Source organism: Pholcus phalangioides, unplaced genomic scaffold, assembly GCF_987345545.1.
Source record: "Pholcus phalangioides strain wild (caught in Gottingen) unplaced genomic scaffold, Ppha-v1.0 ptg000015l_1, whole genome shotgun sequence".
Classification (NCBI taxonomy): domain Eukaryota; kingdom Metazoa; phylum Arthropoda; class Arachnida; order Araneae; family Pholcidae; genus Pholcus; species Pholcus phalangioides.
Genome location: NW_028301608.1, coordinates 42389633 through 42411969, shown reverse-complemented (window position 1 = coordinate 42411969; position 22337 = coordinate 42389633). Strand labels below are relative to the sequence as shown.

General features: G+C 34.1%; 1 protein-coding gene across 2 annotated transcripts in view; it reads right to left on the bottom strand.

Annotated features, from left to right (window-relative positions):
• The window catches only part of LOC149076046 (nephrin-like), a 238813-nt gene that overhangs the window by 64055 nt on the left and 152421 nt on the right, over window positions 1-22337 (bottom strand). For both annotated transcript variants that reach the window (XM_089243569.1, XM_089243570.1), the window contains exon 2: window positions 6451-6579. In XM_089243569.1, the coding sequence (XP_089099695.1) occupies window positions 6451-6579 (129 nt within the window). The remainder of the gene's footprint in view (window positions 1-6450; window positions 6580-22337) is intronic.

Here is a 22337-nt window from a genome sequence, read left to right as displayed (position 1 = left end):
AGAAAATGACTGTGGTGCGACAAAAATTATCAATGATCAATTGTTAACGGTTATCCGTCTTACTTTATGGGTTTCAAACTTCACCCACGTTTTTCGACTTGCTAGTTGACACCATGTGGCTCACAATTTGTGACATTACCATTAAAGATTGAATTTCAGGTAGAGGTTTTTACAATTTTTTCCCCTATTATTACCATATTTTTGAACACTTTTGTGGCGGTGCCCATTTAATATTGTGCTACTAATGTATTTTTCATGTTTTCTAGTTTTCTTCATTTATTTCATTGTATTTTCTCATATTTGCTTTTTTCGACTTCCAGAGCTTTTTTTCACAAAAATGTCGGGGGAACTGATGGTAGTTCTATGCCTTCCTTTGGCTTACCATCATCAGAAACATTTTTGCTTCATGGGACAGTGTGGGGGGGGGGGGGTTCCACTTGAGAATGACCTCCTCATTGTTTCATTTTTTTCCAATTATACGTATATATGCGTACAAGATTCATCGAAAGACTGGTTATTTGTGGACATGAAGATTACAAGGAAGAAAATTCATCACTGCCCCCACAGGGACTCGAACCCCGGTCTCTCGCTTGCCGGACGAGTGCTCTACCATCTAAGCTATGGAAGCAGATAGAATATTTCAAGATTGAATATCAATATTTTAGATGGAATATATATAATATATATATATATATATATATATATATATATATATATATATATATATATATATATATATATATATATATATATATATATACATGATAAAATATTATACAATGCACGTAAAATGTACTTATGGTTGTCTTTATTTTGTAGTAAATCAGACAGCACCCACTGAAAGACTCCACTTCAGAGAAGGCGCCCTCTTACTTTCTGTATGGTAGAAGTTGTTTGTTTTGGCGAGTTCTTTCACCCCTTACAGTGCTGACCATCAGTTTAGTTGCACCGTATATATTGTATTATTTTTGTGAATAGATATTATACAGAATTTGTATTTTCATCGTGTCAAAGAAATGAAATCGTTGAAATTCAGGGCATTTTTTTCCCCATGGAAATTTTGAGTAACATTAAAATTATATTCTGTACGGGAAAAAATTATATACTAAAATAAAAACCTGGTACGGGTACAAATTTTGGTATTAATCTGAAAATTAGAAAGTGCAAAAGGCTGTGAATAGGCGAACATATTATTACTAACAATGAACAAAGAGACTTGTTTATCGAACTTTTTCCTTTCAAATTCAGCTTTATTCCCAACAGCAGTTATTATAGTGTTGATCAATGAGCAATTCCACACAAGTGATATATTAGAATTCAATTATAAGTTTTCTAACGTGCAGTTTATTTCAGAAGTTTCACATTTCCCTTCAATAAAATAGACTGTAAATATATAAGGAAAAAGTTTTTCGTGTTAATAAAAACATTCAGACCGTGAAATTCGAAATAATGAAAAAGAATGTTCGACTATTTTTCTTAGCTCTTCAAAATGAAAAAGTCAAAATGTTGTCAGAAATAGAATAAAGAAAATATTTTTGAAAGAATGAAAAAAAAGGAAAGAAAAAAATTTGTGTCTATATAGGAAAAAAAACATTACTCAATGGAAGATGGAAAAAAGGAAAAGGCATGGAGAAGTGAAATAAAAACTCTGCAGCTCCATTTATAGCTTCCTTTTCATATATATTTGTGTGTTGTGTTTGTTTTTTTTTTCTCTACGGTATTTTTCTAAAGAAAGCACTACTGATGCTTCTGACCAATGGTACCTTCCGTTCTCGTCTCTCACATACACACTTCTCACCTTTTGTGTACAGCTCTTCATACTTATCAAGTACAGAAGAATGGTGGAGGTGGTAGCTATACCATATATGCTACTGGCACAAGACTTTGATAGATTGATTTGGTATTTTTTGAAGTATCTCCCTCTCTCTCTCTGTCCCTTTGACAGCATTTCTATAGATTCTATGAAATATAGAGTTCTCTTATACCGAAAATAAAACTGCGCTTTGTACAAGATATCGATTACTCCAATTCAGTCATTATATTCGGCAATTGCAAATAATATTTTCTCCAGAAAAAATAGTTGTTTTTTTTGTTCAGAATACATTATAATATAGAAATTTAACACATCTGACGTTACGATCTATAAAAATCTGCAATTTGAAGAAACTGGAGCTTGGTATAACGCGAGCAACACCCATTTTAGTAATCTTCAATTCTTCTCGAGCCGTGAGCATCGTTTATTCCCTGTTGAACAGCCATAGTAAAACTCAACTGCTGTAAGGATAACTTAACTCACAGTTTATTCCCAGCATCATAAGAAGAGTGCCCATGTAGGCACATGTTTAAAATCAGACAAGCATAATGGAGATTCTTAAATGTAACTTGAATTATATATAGTTTAATTTTGAATGTCGAACATGAATTAATGCGTTATTAATGTTTAATTTTGAACGCGAGTACAGTTCATGAAACACGATGCTGACAAAAATTTGAGATACAGTGGATGTCTATTATAAAGAGCACGCGTTATAGCCACCGGTAAGATAAATCTCAAATGTCTCCATATACTGTTCTGATTCACTGTTCTGTATGCGTTTCCCCTTCCAATATAATGATCACCAGATCCGCCGTTCGTTTTCGACCGAATGATGGAGGGGTGGTTATAACGAACATTGACTGTAGTATTCATATGTCGTCTTCGAAATAGTATTCACATCTGCTCATCGAAATAGGATTCATATGTCCTCTTATAAATAGAATTTATATCTTCTTGCCAAAATAGCATTCATACCTTCTTGTCAAAATAGCATTTACATCTTCTTGTCAAAATAGCATTTACATCTTCTTGTCAAAATAGCATTTACATCTTCTTGTCAAAATAGCATTTACATCTTCTTGTCAAAATAGCATTTACATCTTCTTGTCAAAATAGTATTTACATCCCTCTTTGAAGTAGTAACATATTCTGTCGAAATAGTATTCACATATTCTTGTCGAAATAGTATTCACATATTCTTGTCGAAATAGTATTCACATATTCTTGTCGAAATAGTATTCACATATTCTTGTCGAAATAGTATTCACATATTCTTGTCGAAATAGTATTCACATATTCTTGTCGAAATAGTATTCACATATTCTTGTCGAAATAGTATTCACATATTCTTGTCGAAATAGTATTCACATATTCTTGTCGAAATAGTATTCACATATTCTTGTCGAAATAGTATTCACATATTCTTGTCGAAATAGTATTCACATATTCTTGTCGAAATAGTATTCACATATTCTTGTCGAAATAGTATTCACATATTCTTGTCGAAATAGTATTCACATATTCTTGTCAAAATACCATACACAACTTCACGTCGAAATAGTATTCATATCCCATTTTCCTGTTTGAAATATATTTCACATCTTATTTCAAATAGTATTGAGATCTATTTGGAATAGAATTCACATCACTTTTTTTTAAATAGCATTCACACATCTGGTCTTTGAAATATTGTTCTTCACATATTCTTTTGTCGAAATATCTTTCACTTCTCTTTAAAATAACATTCACATCTCCTTTTCGAAATAGTATTCAAATATTTTTGTCGAAATAGTATTCAAATATTTTTGTCGAAATAGTATTCAAATATTTTTGTCGAAATAGTATTCAAATATTTTGGTCGAAATATTATTCAAATATTTTTACAATATAGTATTTTTACGAAATAGTATTTATATATTTTCTATCGTAATAGTATTCATTTCTCTTTTTTGAAATACCATTGACATCTCTTCTTCAGAATAGCATGCACGTATTCTCTTCGTTATAGTATATTTACATCTCCTCTTCAAAATAATATCAATATCTTTTCTTCCGAATAGTACACCCTCTCTTCAAAAAACAACCACATATTGCACGGTACAAAAACCACTATCTACCTACTCTTTATATGCTGACTAAACAACAATTTTCTTCTCTTCTTTCGAATTAGTATTAAAATTCATCAACGTTTTAGCACCAATAATCCCGCCTTCTAAAAAAAAACGTATTTTAAGACATACTTATCATTCCTCATCCTTAAGAAAAAAATAATATATTCATAATAAAAATTCACGTTCATTTCTACACATTAAACGCTGGCATTGTCTTTAATGTCAATTCAGTAACGTTCCAAGAAATTCCAAAGTTAAGCTCTTTGCCTAATTCAAATTCACCCGAGCAACGGAATTCATTCCAAATAAATTATATTTCAAACTTCATATTTTTCGCGGAGATTATAAAAATGCTATAAAAGAAGAAAAAGCCATTAATCGTTTTATAATCTCATTGAATAGAAATTTCGTGACATATAAAATTTGTCGGAGATAGTTTAATGACCGAGAGGGAGAGAAAATAGAAGCTTTCGATCTAATATAAATATATAAGGCGAGACATTCTCTCTCTCTCTCAAAAACCCTTCTCCAACTGATGCCCGAAGCACCATAAATGCCTTTTCGAAATTCTAATGTATTCCTAATTCGCGTGATAATTCCAAAAATTTTCATCTCTTCTCCAGGAGTAAAGCATAAAATGGACCCCCCCCCTCTCCTTCTCCATTCCATTCCCTTTCCCACTTATAGAATATTCCGTAGCTTATAAATTTCTTCGATTGCTTCTCAGAGTTTAAAATCCATTCAAACTTCGGTTGGCATTTAGGCGTGCATAATAAATAAGGAATACATTATGTGTTTGTTTTTGAAAGGGCCCCCTCTGTCCCCCCACCTCCAAAAAATGCAACTTCTTCTCCACCACTTACTTTACTCCGACTTTTCCATCCAACGCTATCGAGTTTTAAAGTAAAATTTCCGAGAGTAGTTTTAAAATTTTCTCCCCGTTTGTTCACTTTTAACGAGGAAAGTTTTAAATTTTTGAATTTGTAATACCCACTAGTTCCTTATTTGAATTATGTTAACGAGGTGGAAAAATGTTAAATGGAGTATGCGTATATAAGTGTATTCGGGAACTGTGTTTTTACCCCTTCCAGCGAGAGTGTTAATCAGAGATGCTCCACAATTGATGGAACTTGAATTAGGTATACACTTTATTAGTGCATGCAATGTTTCTCTGAAGGGGTGATAGAACCTGTGTCGTTGGATGGTATGTGATAAAGTTTATGTTGATGTATGGAAATTCCTTCTGGGAATCGGGAATGATTACAGGAGCTCGGAAATGTTCAATTGCACTCGAGTCCTCGGGTCAACTTGTGCCCAGCCTAGTATCATCAGTTTTAGGCCTGTGATAGCGGAATGAATGAAAAAAAAATTGTTGGAAGCTATTAATTTATTTAAACCTTTGCTCTTATTCATATTATTAATATATTAAAATCCACTATGTACTAGAAGATGATGACGTTTTGTGCCTAAGCCTGACTCATTTTACCTGAGCTATACAATTTTTTATGATATATATATATATTAACCTTTCAGCAATATATTTCCTTCACAATTCTATCACTGGAAACAAGTCAACTTTTAATTACCCGTCGTCTGGTGAGTATTTGGACACATATATTGCAAATAAATGAACGAAAAGCCCACATAACACCGATTTATTTTCTTAATTTTTTCGGTATTTTAGAAAGCATATCTTTAGATAATTTCAGAATAAAATACAAGTAAATTGAGTTCAGTGCCATTTTTTGAGAGCTCCTGAAATTATACGTATTCAGAAATTTATAAAATTTCCCGAATAGAGGGAACTGGTGATTTATGGTTACAACTTTGCCAATAAGATTTCACCGGTTTATAGAAACAGTATAATAAAAGAAAATTATATACTTTCACTTTTAATTGGTCATTGCAACTAATTAAAAAATCCATTTTAACTGATTAAACCGCTGTGTTGATGTATTGTTTCAGTTGAAAATATGCTAACGGCACCCATTTGCATCAGTACTTCCTTGACACGTTTTTATAAGGCTCAAACATAAAGGGTTAAGAACTGTCGACCCAAAATCGAACTTATGGACTATTCACCACAGAGAGTAAGATAGCTGAGCGGATATACAGTACAAGCCAATCATAATCTTGTCCAAAACTACATGCTGTTATAACAATGAACAGTGTGTCTATGAACAATCAGATGGCCAAGCTATACGAAGACGTTGCCTATTCACGCTTTTCGAAAAATGATAAGTTACGAACAACTTGGCTCTGTGTTCGACAATAAATATACATCTTCAAAGTAAGTCAAGTTAGTTTCTTTCAGCAAATTCAAGTAAGGTAAAGTAATGATTCGGTTATGTGATCCTAAAAACCTGATCAAATATACTTTATACAGTATAACCATAGGTGGGTACAGATGGGGAAGGATAGGATCACCCCCATCGTCCCCCCCCCCGTTCGCTGCTATACGTACCTTCAGTAATATCCCCGGTATCAGTTCATGAATGCAAAAGATTTAATTTAATGACTTACCTAAGACGAATCCGTCTTTGCTCCATTGCACAGACCCTGCTTGATTAACGACTCGACATTGAAGCTCTACAGATTGGCCTTCGATAACCTCAGTGTCCTGGGGCTTCACCCGAAAATATTGTTGTTGAGCTAGAAATATCAAACAAAATCGATTAGACACATATTTCAGAAAATATATTTATTTCATGAATTGCAGATATTATTTATACATGAACAAATCAACTAAGCAGATATAAAGGGTGCATAGCTAACAGCACGCAGCGCGCACCGAAAGTTGCTGGCGAACCGTTGATCACAGAGACATACTTCCAATTGGAAAACGTATTCAAATAACGTGTTGACATCAGATACAGTTGAATCCTGTTATAACGAACTCCAAGAGACTGGAGAAATCACTTCGTTATAAAGAAATTCCAAATTTCTACATTTTTCCTGGGTAAGTAAACCTATCTGGGGATTAGAAAAATTTTCGTTAAAGCGAGAATTTCGCTATTACGGTATTTGTTAAAACGGGAATCGACTCCATACAGGGTGTCCCATCAAGACCGCCAAAACCCTTGGGATACATAAAAAATTTCCAAAGAACCGTACCTGTACGACCCATAGTTTTCGAGAAAAATGCGAAAGAAAAGTATGTGACGTCATATCTGGTGACCGTCATATCAAACGACGGCCCTAACGTCATTGGGGTCATTCAAGTCACTTATAGTTATTGAGTATAGTTATTGAAATAAAAAAACGGACACCCTGTGCTGAAAAACTCAATTGGTGAGTTTTTGTCCCGTCTGTCTGAGGCAAATATTCCAATGCAATATTCGCTGAAATTTTTTAATTCAAAATAATTGAGAAAATGCAGCAAAATACGGGTAAAATACATTTTTTTCACCCACCACTCATTCACTTATCATTTCTTCCAATTCACATATATTTTGGGTTTTTCTCAAATTATTTCTCCTATTTATTCATTTTTTGCCATCCTAAAACTATTTCTATTTATTATTTTTGCCGGTCTGTAAAAACTAGTTCTCCAATTCATCTATTTTTTGCCGGGGTCCAAAAATTATTTCTGTTTATTTAGTTTTCACCAGTCCGCAAATTTAACTTCCCATTTTCACTGGTCCGGAGTTGCAAAAAACACTTATTTACAAATCTCGTGAAGTTCCTACATTTTCCATTCGAAAGAAATGAAGAAATATCATTGACAACACATACACAACGCGCAGATCCAGTCACCGATTGCCCTACAGTGGTGTAACATCCACATCCCGACATCAAAGATTTACTGAATACAGATACGTATATGCCTCTATCTTATACCGAACTAAGAAGCTAAAAATATGTTTGGTTTTTGCTCCATTGCAGAGCAAAAAAAAAAAGTATTAAACCGGGAATATATTTTTCGCCAAGCCATTACTAGGACCATGAAACTCGGTACAGCACAGTGAAGTAACTCGCTCACTGATCAGTACAAATAGTGCATATGGTAGTCGTCTGATCATACACAGATGAAATTGGATGTTTTCCCATTCCTCGAAGCATATAAGGCTTATATTTCATATAAATATACGACCTACGCTCCCGGGGTTGGTACACACACAATTTTTTTCTCGTTCTCTCTCTCTTCATCCGTACTTATACTAGATTTTTCAAAAAAAAAAAAAAAAAATACACTCCATGAGGTATTTCCCAAGCGGACCACAACAAGCAAAGCGTTTTCGAGAAAACCCAGGGTTAAAAATAAAATAACAAAAATAATAACCTTTTTATATCGATTTTGCTGTTTACTCCTCCACTGTACATACATATTATACCTTCTTATTTTATTTTATTTTCCTTGTGCTTTCCCTTAAGACTGTCTTTTCTTCTCCTTGAAGTTGAACGCGGCATTTTCTTTTATTTTCTTTTATTTTTTTTATCCGGTGGCAGCAGCATGTCATGGTTAGTGGCCGTCAAGTTCTCCGGAACGTAATAACCGTGATTTACAGCCATAGGCAGCAGCAGCAGCAGCATCGCTCGCTCGTTCTCTGTACTGTACTGTGTACTAGGCCTAAAACGCGAACGGATGCGCTTGGATGGAATTAAGTGAGAGTGTGTTTTTTTTTTTTTTTTTTTTTTGGGCCGGAGAGTCTTCTTTCCCGGGCCAGTATCCATGACAAATCTGTACCTCGCCCTCTGGAGCACTAAACGGCAGAAGTGGGGCTATAATCATCTATCTAAACTACTGAACGAGGGAAATGGGAGAAAAAAGTACCCGGGAACAGAAAAAAAGAAATACTTTCGCGAGTACGCCACTGAAAAGAAATTCATTTGGACTAAGAGCTTGTGTATTTTGCTAGGGAAAAAAAATTATTGTATTTGAACATAAAAAAAAATATCCCGGCAGTAAATTCTTTAGATATATATATTCGATGCTTTTAGCGCGCATTTTCTTTAGTACACTGTATGGTTTATGTGTAATGACTTTACTAAATCGTCGATCGTTCCTTCATATATATATAAACTGTGAATCAAGTGCATCGCGTATATCAGTATTGTCACGTGAATTGGCTTTGATATATTTTAAGTGTTTCTACGGTTTATATGGAGGGGTTATTCCCATGGTATGATTTCTTTTTGTTGTTAGTGACAGTCGTTGTCATTTATGCGCCATTCTATTGCTTGGTGATGAGTCTTTTGTGGATGTCACAACGTCTTCGTTTTTCGAGTGTTTTATGGCCTCGGTTTCTGTGATAGATTTTTATTTTTCGACGTTAAGACGCTTTTTTTTTTTAAAGTAATTATCATTGACATCAATTGACTTTGAAAAGTAGTCATGGGTTTAGTCTGTTTGATTTAGCTTAATGGCCACCGCATAAATTGGATTATGTCTCGAGGTATTATAAGTCTTGCAATGTGTACATCAGACGTTCTTGCGGTGAATGGTACTTGAATATCCTTTTGAGTTTTTAATTAAATTTTTTTGACTGCACGATTAAGCCCCTCTCTCTCATAACATAAATTAAGTATTCGTTGAATATTTGTGTTGGAGTGAATATTAGCCTTTATGTAAGAAAATGGAAGGAATATCGTAAATGTTATATTTTCCTAGCCTTCTTGTTGTGTACGACTTAGGCAAATAAAAAACCCCAGCTGGTTGTAAAGAATTGAAAAATAATAATTGTGCAATGCGGCCGGCCAGTCAGAGAATTATCTAACACTTTGGAATCATTCTGATATTTTCACGGTTTCTTATTATGAGCCCATACACACACATTTCAGCTAATTGGAAAACATGTAATAATAAATTTTTCAGAAAAAAATATGGTAATAATAAGGAAATAGGTGTGTCTCTGTGATGTGTTGCTATTGCACTTGCCCGAATTGCAACATGGACCCAATCCAATTCACAATAAAACTTTTACTTTGTAAAATATTTCTCAACTTTAGTACCTAGAAAGTATTTTTCTTTGATTTGCTGTTTTGCAGAAGAGGGTTGATTCAACCGGGGGGGGGGGGGGCATAGTTGAGCCCATGACAACAAATTGGTGATTATCATTTTAAGCATAACCACACACAATCTATAGGTTTCTAGTCACGAGGATTGTGATAGAAATGAGACAGAGCTCTATATTGCTGGCAGGCCTATATACATTTAAAATTCTCGGTGGATAATCTTTCAACATTTGCAGATACAATCAACATGTTTTGTCTTTCCACTGAAGGTCGTCGCTATGTAACGCACTGTGATACAACCACGACCTTCCCATCTCGGCACACGAAAAGAATTATGAAACCATTTTTACCTATATATATTGCGCCGGGGAGGCGCAGTGGTAAGATGCTCGTCTTACTATGAAGGCTGCCGTCAAGGTCCATGTCTTCGAATCCAGCCAAAAATACATCAGAAAAGTTCTTTACCTAACGACCCTGGGGTGATCACCGATGGCGCCTTCGTTTCCCACCCAGCTCCGCTAGTTGGAATTTGTCATATGACAATATATGACTGGAGTTGGTGTGCGGTAAAGTAGCTTTATTCTTACTTACAGAGATACTTTGAGATGTATACTATTTGATATTCGACTTCAAAAAAAGCATGTAGCCATCCCCAAATTATTTAGTCACCTGGTTACACTGAAGAAAAACAACGTAGATACACCTACTTTGTGAGAACGACAGCTATCTCTTTAGCTGCCGATCTAGTTGTCGTTCTCGCCATATTTTGGGTATATCTACTTTGTTTTTCCTTCTATTTACTCCCTCACCCAAAACGTAATCCGTTTCTACTTGGTGCATTATATTCGTTAGTTTCCATGTTATATATTTTTATTTGAGAAATAAATAATCAAACAATTTTTTCCCATAAATCGAGAAGAAATTTATTCGATGCATGTGTTTAAAAATAAATATTATAATTACTTATATGAAAAGTGAAAGGTTATTGCACGCGTGAACCAAATCATGACTTTCAGGTCAAATGGGTAGGTCTCTTCCAATCAAGTACATCATTAATTGCATGATCCCATACGTATTCGAAACCTATTCCAATTAAGTGAGGATTTCAACTCAAGTAGTAACTATCCCCTGCGCGATTCTCTCACAGAGCGATTGCGATCATTTTTATCAAGTCGTTGTGCCTTATTCATGATTCAATCCTTTGAAAGTTGTCTTCCTTTTTGTGGCAACGCGATCGCTCTACTCTTCCTTTTTATTATTATCATTCTCCTCGATGCACGATTTTCAATTAGTGAACGGAAGCCCCGTATTGCTGGCACTTACTTCTGTGAACGCCGTGATGTTGAAATCTCATTAATATTTTCAAGACGATCGAATTATGTGAGTATACAAGTAAATGCGAACGCGAAACTTTACCAGGGATGGGAAAACCACTGTAAAATTTCATTTCTGTTTCGCCAAGAGAACTAAATTGTTTAAACTTTTGTGAGACGTCGGAACAGTTTATATGGCAGTTTAAACTGCCGCTAGTTTCCCCGTTTAAACCATCTCCAAGTCTGAGAGGTAAAAAGATGGTAGAAAGGAGATTGTGCACAGAGAGAGAGAGAGACGTACAACACAAAAGCATATAATGCTATTGCGGCGAAGCAGCCAAGACGTACTTAGGATATGCGAAAGCTAGTCCCTGAGCGAACTTCCGTTCTGCCTGATATCTCCCCCACCCCCCTTTTCCCTGAGCAATAGTCTCCCGGGGCAGCGCTCATGTCAATTGCTAGAGGCTTGATTTGCATAAACACCGTCGCACGAATAGATTTAGCGAGTTACGGGAACTGAAGTGAGGCATTTAAAGCGGGTGGATCGGTCGAGTAAAGACAGGAACATAAAGCCCCCGTGGAACATCTCTCGGCTGGTTTGAGAAGGGATGTTTCCCAAATTGTGATCGGTGTTGCGTGTGACGGTCATCTTCGACCTGTTCAAACATCGGAATACCATTAAACAGAACATTCTGGTGAATAATTTAGTTTTTTGGAATATGAAAAAGTTCATGAAATGTCAAATTGTTCTTAAAATTTTTCAATGAATTTCTGGGTTAAAATTATATTTTTTAATTTAGAGAAAACAAGAGTAAATGAAGTTGATATTACATTAAGGTGCTTAAGGATCAATGGATAAATGACAAAAATGAAGAAATACAGTCTCTCGACCCCGCTTTGTCGTATATAACGATTCCAGCACGCAATATTCGATTATCGGGATGGTGGCGTCGCGTCGTACGTAAACAAGATAAATCGTACTATATGATACTTATACATGATAATTCCGACATAAATTTTATCATTATATCGGGGCACGATCTTAAAATTTGTTATCATTATATCGGGTCTGACTATGTTCATAACACATACTAGAATCATTTGCATATTTTTCATATTGATCAAATTCATCAATTAAATCACGGTATTATGCATAATCACAGATGAAGGCGATAAATTTGTTTGAGGGCGATAAAAGTATTTATCAAATTTACCAATGACACTTGGTTATTATGCATAATCACCGGTAAAAGCGGTATTATTTAAAGTATTTATCATATTTAATATTTATCAACAACGCTTGAGTATGATGCATATTCGCCAGCAAAAGTGATAAATTTATCAAACTTAACCAGATGATTGGTAAGTATGCAGAATAACCGGTTATTATGTGTAGTAACAGATTTATGACATTTACCGTAAAATATATAGCAATTGGAAGTATTGTACGTAATATTGTCAGAATTTTAATCACAACTCGATATCAATATTTAATTTCGAACGGCCTGGATTGATCAGACGCGAGAAAGTCTCGAACACATCCTGACCTTATTGCAAACCAGCAAGACGTAAGTTAGCATACGGTCCATCATGATCATACTCTCTTGAAATTCAAGCTTCGTTCGATATCGAGTTTAGAATATGACGACGGCGAGAGGACGAGAAAATATATTTATCGCATAACCTCACACCCACCACAATTCCTCGTCCAAGTACGAGTGTCCTCAGTGGTCAGCAAACATCAAAGGAATAAAACTCTCGACATCATCACGTTACATCTCCGAGAAAATTGGCTCCGGTTATTCGACCCGAAATCCCAAAATTTTACGTCCTAATGATGGTCTGAAAGAGCTTATTTCGAGTTGCCAGATAGAAAACTTGTCAGGAGATTTTGGTAATATACAGGATATACCTCTGTGTCACTATTACTGTACCTCTAACAAATTTATCTGAGGTGTAAAATATACCGTGAAAATATGAATATGCAATTATGGAATTTCCTTTAAAAGATTAGAAACATTGAAAAATATTTTTCTAGCCGAAATATCTTATTTAATCAATTAGGCTTTTATTACCACAGAAAAATGCTCAAAAAAAAGTAATTACATTGAAAGCATGAGTGAAGATTTAATACTCTAGGTAGAAAACATTACGAATTTCCGTAACGAAATTTGCACTTTAATATTTACGATGAGGTTTCGTCATTTCGTGATGTATAAAAGTTAAAACGTTCATTTTCATGTATCATTTAATTTTTCATGTACCTATTTCGGGAAATTTACTCGTAATACTCAAAATCGAATAAATAATTTTTGAATATTATTAACAAATATTTCTTCAAATATTATACAATGTACTTTAATTATATAAAATTGCAGACGATGATAACATATGTAAAGGACAATAACACATTAAAAAAAAAAGGCTTGGAACTGTTTTATACATTTTGAGAAGAATACACACGTGTGTTGTTTTCTCAACACGTGTCAAAATGTAAAAATTGCCACCTTTAATTTTTCGTCACGAAAATTCATACTGTATATGATCACATTAGATCCTGAGTTATAGAAAGTGTTCCTGCTGTTAACAGAAAATATCCTATCGGTGAGAAGACCAGTCCTCCAACTTACTTTACGCGGTTATTTAATTAATCGCGTAAAGTGAGATGAATTTTAACATGGCCAGGATATGGAGGTTCTTTCTCTTCAGAAGTAAGAAAAACTCGTTGCAGAAAAAATAGTTTTTGTGAATGGATTACTTTTTTTTAGAACCTTGGCCACATTCTCAGGAATTTACGCTAGATGAATGAATTAAATCGTTTTTACTTCCGTCCTCATCCGGAGGATGAATGGACTGGTTCAAGTGAGTGTGAATTTTTGATCCTCTGAAAAACCTGCGTTCAGCGGCTAACTTTATTAATGAAACTCTCAAGATTCACAGCTGACGGACACATCTCTCTCTCTCATTATTCGTCTCTCTGAGAAAACTTTTGCAGCGAATAGAATTTTTAATATCCCTGGCAAATGAGGTGATTTTAGTCTCAACGAGATACTTCTGTTCGACTGAATTGTCAATGTAGAAATAAAAGATCCTCATGAATGAACAATGTCTAGTTAGGTTTGAGCGTTTTATCCACACACACACACACACACATATATATATATCGTTCGTATAATCTGTATGTTGAAAACTGATGAAGGGTTAATATTAATAAAGCTATCGAATAAATCAGTCAAAAAATGAAATGAAAAATCATATTTAAATACAATTACATTTAATTGCAAATTTTTACTTTTCATTAGGAAAGTTAGCGCTCTCTATTGGCTTAACAGAGAACATAAATAAAATATTTAAATGTACGTATTGAAAACAACTTGAATACTTGAAGGCCAGTACCTACTCTCAAATGCATTTATCTTAACCTAGTAATATATTTTCCATTATTTTTTTCCAAATGTTTCACTCGATAAAAATATAACGTGTATTGTGGTTGATATTGTATTAACAGTTGACGTATGAAGCGTAATATTCGAATAAGCGAGGGAAAGGTGAAATCTCCATAATAAGCTAGGAACATGAACATTGTCTCTATGGGAGAAATTAAGGTGTCGGAGGATTTCATGCACTCTGTCGACTGTATGTCGTAATTTTAATTTCTCTCATTTTTAGAATTAAAATAAATCCACCAAACTTAATTGATTGTGATTTTTCAAAATTAATTGAAGTGATCGAGAGATACCTATACAATCATTAAAAAACATTTTTCCATTTTTTGCTACCTTACGTTTCATTTTCAGTCTTGGCTTCGATTTCTCAGCGGATCAGCAAACAAACTGGAAGCGCAATCATATTCAAAAGTTTAACAATATCTTTGATAAGATTGTTGGCACGCCTGGATGGTTTATTTCCTACCATCTTCATAGTGTTTTGAAAATACAGTGTGATTCTCTTCTGATTTCCAATAACTTGCTTCTTCAGTGTTTCGTAAATCGCGGGTTAAAATAATGTTTATTAATTTTAATTGAACGTCCGTGTAAATAGCACGGAATCTGCGTATGCTAAAGACACTATTATGATAAATCCCAGGTGACCTACTTGGGGTGAGTAAGACCCATTACTGTATCGCAAACCGACGATTGAAAAATCTTTTGTAGCTTATTTTCCGGTTGTACGCTAGTTTCTCTCGACCACCAAGAGATGGGGACACTGCAGCGTCTCTGAAGTAGGTTGTTTGTTGAATGAAGAACATTGCGCAACATGTCGAGTTGCGCATGTGCTATGAGCGAAAAACGTCTCGGATAATTAATACTTCGTGACTCGCATCGTTTTAAAGACCGATATCGGGGTTGATCGATTAAAGTGCGAACGACCTTAAAATTAATAAATTGCAGTAAAGGAAGATATCAATTCTTTTCTGAGTAGAAGTTGCGGAACCGATAAAATTGCTACGGTATTCATCATCAATTCTATTTTGTGTTTTTTCCCTCTCTCCATTATTATCTGTCAAACAAAAATGCGTTTATTATTTCATTGATTTATTTTTGACATCTTCCACTCTGCCGTCTCTTTTCTCTATCTTTCAAATTTATTCTTTTAATAAAAAAGTTTGCTTATAACGGAAAAATATTATTTTTTTGTACGACATCCCATATTTTATGACTCTAAATTCAAAAATGTCAAAAACAGGATTTCCTCATTATAGATTATAATTAAAATAATATAATTCGTGATTATATTTTTATACTATTACAAATCTTATATCAAATCAATCAATCAAATATAGCCTTTACAAATCTTCTTTCAAGTAAAATTTTATTTCATCATTAAGGCCATCAAAATCCAATAAAAACGTTTGAATTTTTACTTTCACGTTAATTCATGTCAGACAAAGATTTTCACAAAACTTGCTAATGTGAAAAACACGGTACGATGATATCTTGAGTAATTAGTATCTCACGTTGTGATTTGTTTGAGGCACAAGGGACAAAAATTGGAAGAAAGTGCTTTGATATCGGAATAAATTATTCAACTAACAGCTTCAAACCGGCGAGGAAAAACTTATTCGACATCTGAAAGCCTTGACACGTAATAAAAGTCGAAGCCTAACAGGGTTCTTTGGACAATTATTGCAAGTCAACTACATACAGTAACACATTGTGTGTGCAAATGGCACAGCGTATTTATGTCGCCAGAATTATGCTGCTTCATATTGTACTAGTGGTGCCGTCTATCATCCATATCTTGAAGTGAAAGTGAAAATTTTCTGAATTTACATGTTAGCCCGTGGAGACTGAATAGATTAACGCCAATACTCTGCTACTCGACTTATCCCACAATGCCAGGATGTGTTCCTGACAAGCTTCATGGCAGAGTCCGGAAAAAAAATACGTGTATCTAACAGTCTGAGTGCGTTTCTAGTGTTGCGTCTGATTGTGCTGCCATCTATATTTCGAAGCAGGAGCTAAGTGTAATGATTGAATATTTCTACCGTTGCTCGACTTTTTAACTTATCCCGTTGGGACTGTATTTTATTCCGCACTGTATAGTTGATATTAAGCAATTGATTTTCAAATTACCATTAATACTGCGAGGTTCTAGAGCGGATCGAAGGGATCTCCATCTCTTAAATTAGAAATTTCGGTTGGTGGTACGATTTTTTTCGTGATATACAATAACTTTTTGTGACGAATTAAATTTTATATAGATTCCACTTCATTTATTTCAACGATTGGTACCAAAAAAGGAATTTTCCCAGGATGCTATTTTCCGCAGAAAGTATGTGATTCGTCCCTCATCGTGTAATCAAATCGATAGCCCCTCCTATAAGAAGAATTGTTCGTGTTTTAAAACATGTCATTACAAATGTAATACAATTCACTGTATTTAAATAGAGAATCGTAAACTAGTGAAAGTATTGATGGAAAATTTAGAACAGGACAATGCTATTTTTAATACGGAAAAGTTTCCTGTCATTTTAGAGGAGAGTTTCTCCTGAAAAAAAAGAACAAGAAAGAAGAAGCTTTTACCTAAAGTATAACACATTTTGAATGAATCAATACTTATTTTGTTTTCTCTGGATTCTGTCTCTCTTTTAGTAAAGTAATATATTGATAAGCGCTGACTGGGAAAGCATTCCCCGAACCCAAACCCGAGTTCCAACATCTTGTTAAGCAAGATCGAAAACGGGAAAATAAGGAACCGACAACGGTAAAGGTTTGTTTTTTATTTTTCTTTCCGGCAATCCACCCGTAACGATAGCTCGTCTTGAAAACCAAGATCATCTATTAGAGGCGAATCGCATCGATCTTATTGAAGAGACGAAGAAGACATCGAACAGATTCTTACGAAGGTCCTGCTCATTCCAGAATCGATTTTACGAGAACGAAACGCAATTTTTATTTACTTCGGATTTTGGATTAGGAACTTGAACAAGGAAATAAAATTTGATTAATGGAAGTCATAGCAATCGTACAACGGACTCAAAGTTACTCATTAGAGTAATGAGTTTCGGTTTTAAAAGGAATGCGAACCATTTTCTAAAATGAATGTTCGATTCTTTCCGATAAAAAGAAAAGAAAAATCTTTAACTATTTTTATAGTGAGAAGTTTTATTTGATTATCGAAACTCTTTTCTTACATTATAGGGCAGGGAAAAAAAGTTATGATTAGATTTGCGTGTATCAAACATGTTTTTTGTATCACCTGCGGATTCTTAGATTCCTTCGATATGAACGGATGCTCTGCATCCGTAACAGCGTTTTTTCTCCAAGGTGTTTCTGAAGAAAATTCTATGTGCTTGTATGAGTAAGATAACTTATTTAACCTGAGAGAATGCGCGCCTTGAGTTGTCACGCGTTGGGTACTGGAGTACCCCAGGTGCATTTAAGATGCAAATTATTTTCCACATACATGTAGGTGTGACTAATATCCCTTTTATCACATTATGAAATGATGTAGTAAATTCTGCAGTAAAATTGTCAATGACATCATCATTATGCATTGTGAATAGTAGGATGCCCGATTTTTTTTTTGGTTTGACGTAAGTGATTAATGTAGTCTTTTTTTTCCCTTTGATAATGAGGAGTGACTATCTCTTCTTTTAGAACATGCGATCTCTGGGGTATTTCTCTTTTATTTTTCCTGCCATTCCGATTTTTTGTGTTGTTGGATCCATATAGCAAGAGGATAACTAGTAAACAAATTGTATGTGGTCAAATTTAAATGAATGAGAAACTAATCTCTTTATGAAGTCATAAAGCTTGTGGTAACTTGAATCTAGCTTTTGTTTCCTTACGTACATCTAAGTTACATTACGGAGTTGTAAAATGCGCAGTGCCAATTCCCCCCCCCCCCACAAAAAAAAATGTTTTCATTTCACATTTAGCAGGTCTGTTCAGAACATATTGTGTCGAAAACCATGAAAGGCCTCTAGCTTTTCATTGATTGTGACTTATTCTCCCTACGTAGGGTGCATGATTCTTTACACTCAACTCAAGAACATTTCAAAAAAATATCTGATTTTTAAAAATTTCATTTTTTTTGTTCTCCATCAATCATAACATCAAATAGCATTGAACTCAATATAAATGAAAAGTACTGATACTTGAATTAAGTAACCTTTATATATATTGTTCATAAGGATCCACACATCTACAGGGCTCAAACTTTAAACGCCGCATGGGTAAGTACCCAACAACAAAAAAATGGGTCACTAAATACACAGAACAATACAAACTGGGTTGCTCAATCCATAAGTATCCGGATCAGTACTACTAAAAACTCAGCTACTGATAAGAAGAGAATTTTACTGATAACAGAATTCTCGGAATCAATGCTTTTGTTATAGTTGGGGTGCTGCAGTATCTCATGCGCGCCTACCCGGGTTAAATCCATTGTGTGAAACCCTTCCTTCAACTTCTAATAGAGTTTAAAAAGTAAAATGAGTTAATTTGTTCTTAATTATAAATATTCTTATCACAATACATAGAGTTTTTTTATGGCATTAAAATCAGGTAAAAATGTGCAAGGAAGGATAATTATCAACAGAATAAATCAATCAATCTCATTGCGTCACTAAACATTTACATAATCGTCGAATTTCTCATCCATAACTTCCAGTGAAATATTGCATGAAAGTAATCAATATCTAACGTGAACTCTTTTGTGTAATAATAATAATAATAACAATAATTGGAATCATTCAATCATTCTAGGTGAGTAGCCGCTACTGATCCATAGTTTTTTTTTTTCTAATGCTAATTCACCAACTCTTAATTATTCTTCTTATTTCATTCTACTTCATTTTTCACAGGAGTGACTTCCTTTCCGTTGAATAGATTGGCAATAAGAGTGGAAAATAATAATAATAATAATAAAAGAAGAGAGATATTTTTCCATATCCGAGGAGTCAGTTCAAACCAAACCTCCTGCCAGTGAATCTGTGGGAACTCTTGAAACAGGCAGGCAATTAGGAAACGGCCAGGAGGCCAATTGTGAATGTTCCCTGAAGAGCTTAACCAGCAGTGGCAGCAATATTCTGTGGAGGATGTAGTGAGTGTGTGGTAAAATAAAATATATACATGGGAAAAAAAATCACGTTCTTCAAAAGTGAGAGGAAAAGAAAGCATCTCGATTCAGTAATGAAAGGAAGAAGGAAAGAATTAGCAGGTACACACTAAGGGGGGGGGGGGAAGAAATTAGTTGCTACTCTTGTTGCTAACGATGTTGGCTAAGAAAAAGGTAACAAGAAAAATAAGAAAAACCAGAGAAAATTATAGCCTTGATAAAATAAAGACACGGGAAGTGTGTGTTTAAGGATAGCTCAGTTTGCGTTTTCGCATTCGATATTTTAATCTAAATTCTTCAGTATTTTTTTTTTCTTTTTTCAATTTCAATGATTTCTTCATGAGTACCCATCAGGTTTTTTGACAACATTTTTCGTTTTTCTTTCATACGTTATACGCTTAAAACTATTGAAGAAAACGATAAATATGAATACTTACACGGTTAGGAAGAAATCTAAACATGGAAAAGTCTGAATTTAAGCGCGAGTGTATCAACTTGAATATTTAGATTTCAGAATACTGATTTTTTTTTTTTTTTAATTTCTCGTTTTCGAAACTTTCTGCGCTTAAAGGAACTGAAAAAGTTTTTATTTGAAAAGTAATTTTTTTTATTTAGTTATAGGTAGCTGTAATACCTGGCGCTGCGCGGGTTTTCTTTATATACTGAGAGCATTGAAGAAGTGGCAAACCATTGTAAAGACGTGTCTGAAAAACATTCTTAGGGAACTATGGTAACCAAAGTGAATATTCCGAATGTCATAGTTGAGGCACAAGACCCATTGGTGCCAGATCGTTTAAAATTGGAGGGTTGAGAATAAAAGTGGTCTAAGTCACTGGAGAGAAACTTTTCATATATATATAACAAAACTTTCATTCCTAAAAGCTATCAAAAAAACAGTTTTCCTTGAAATAAATTACATTTTAAGGGCATGAGACATTTAAGACTGAAATATTGAATAAATACAAATACAAATACAACGCCACAACAGGCAAAATGCCCAACGAGGTGGCTGATCAAGCTAGGATAGCTAGAAAAAAATCTTTTAAAAAAATTCAATTTTTTTTTGGTTTTGGGAACTTTCAGGAAAGATCGCTTAGTTATAAAAATTGCACTCCAGTGCTTACTTAGACCACTTTGATTTTCAAACCTAGATTTGTATAGACAAGTTTCCCGAAATCGCAATACTAATTATCTTATTAAGATAATTAGTAATTATAGTATATTAAGTAATTTACTAATTATACTTAATACTATATTAGTATATTTACTAATTATAGTATTAAGATATTAGTAATTACTAATTATCTTAATAAGATAATTATCTTAATAAGATAATTAGGTTACACCTATATAAATAAAATTTATTTTCAGTATGTATGTCTGTTTGTGCGTATGCGCGAGTTCTCTATACACATCTACAATTTTGTATCAATCTTCGCCAAATTTTGCATATACGTCAAGCAGGAATTGAACGATAAGATACAATAAAAGTTCATCAGAGCTGGGCAAACGCCCGAAATAGACAAAACTGTCGGGGAATAAATAGTTATTGGGCCTCACCAATGATTTTTGCTACGTTTACTTTTGTTACCGTGATTCCCTAACAATGCGTTTCAGATGCGTTTATCCCCTCACAATAGTTCGGCACTTCTTTTCTGCCCTAGGTATATGGAAGAAACCCGGGAAGTGTAGAGCATTATAGCTAGTAATTTTTATATTAATTAAAAAGTTATTTCATTTGAAATTTACATTCATTACAAAGATGAGCAATGTTAAATTAATGTCCGATTTTTTGGAATATTTTCAAATACGCTATCCAAGTAACCAGTCTTTATGGATAAAAAAAAAATTGTATACTATTTGGTCATAAATTAGAAGAGCGGGCAAAAAAAGGGGATAAAGTATAAAATTGTATTATTGAGATAAATCTTCCATTATGTATACTATATTGGTTATTCTTCTTTTTAAATTTCTTATCAAAATAAATCAATTTTTTTTCTCAATATGGACGGTATAATTCTAATCCAAAAGTATTTCTGATTACAGAAAGTTTGAAAGAAAAGAGTTGAATTTAAATAACAGATACATAAATAATGCATGTAACAGTAACAAATATTGAACCGATACGTGCATTTTCGAATGTCATCAGGGTAGAAATAAAGTTTTAAAAAAAAAGAAATAAAAGAAAATATTTCTTGTGGTAGAATTCTGTAAATTTTCTCGAAAACTCTGCGCATAGAGATTAGTTGGTTATCAGGACACGGGAATGGGAAGTCGGATACGATACCATTCGCAGATAGAAAAATCGTTGCGCGAAATCGATGTTAATGCGAAAAGACGCAAACGTTGGGCATTAATGATGCACTAAATCATAAATGATCACACATGATAACGACATCGATCTCCACTTTTCTCACACTCTACCGATTCGTTTTGACTTTGTAATCATACTTAACGACTCAAGTAATTATCACTACGTTTATTTGGGTCACATTTACTATTCGCGTGCATTGCCCCAAAAAGAATGGAATTCCTTTCGATCCTGGGAAAATGAAGAAGCCGAGGGTGATTGGATCG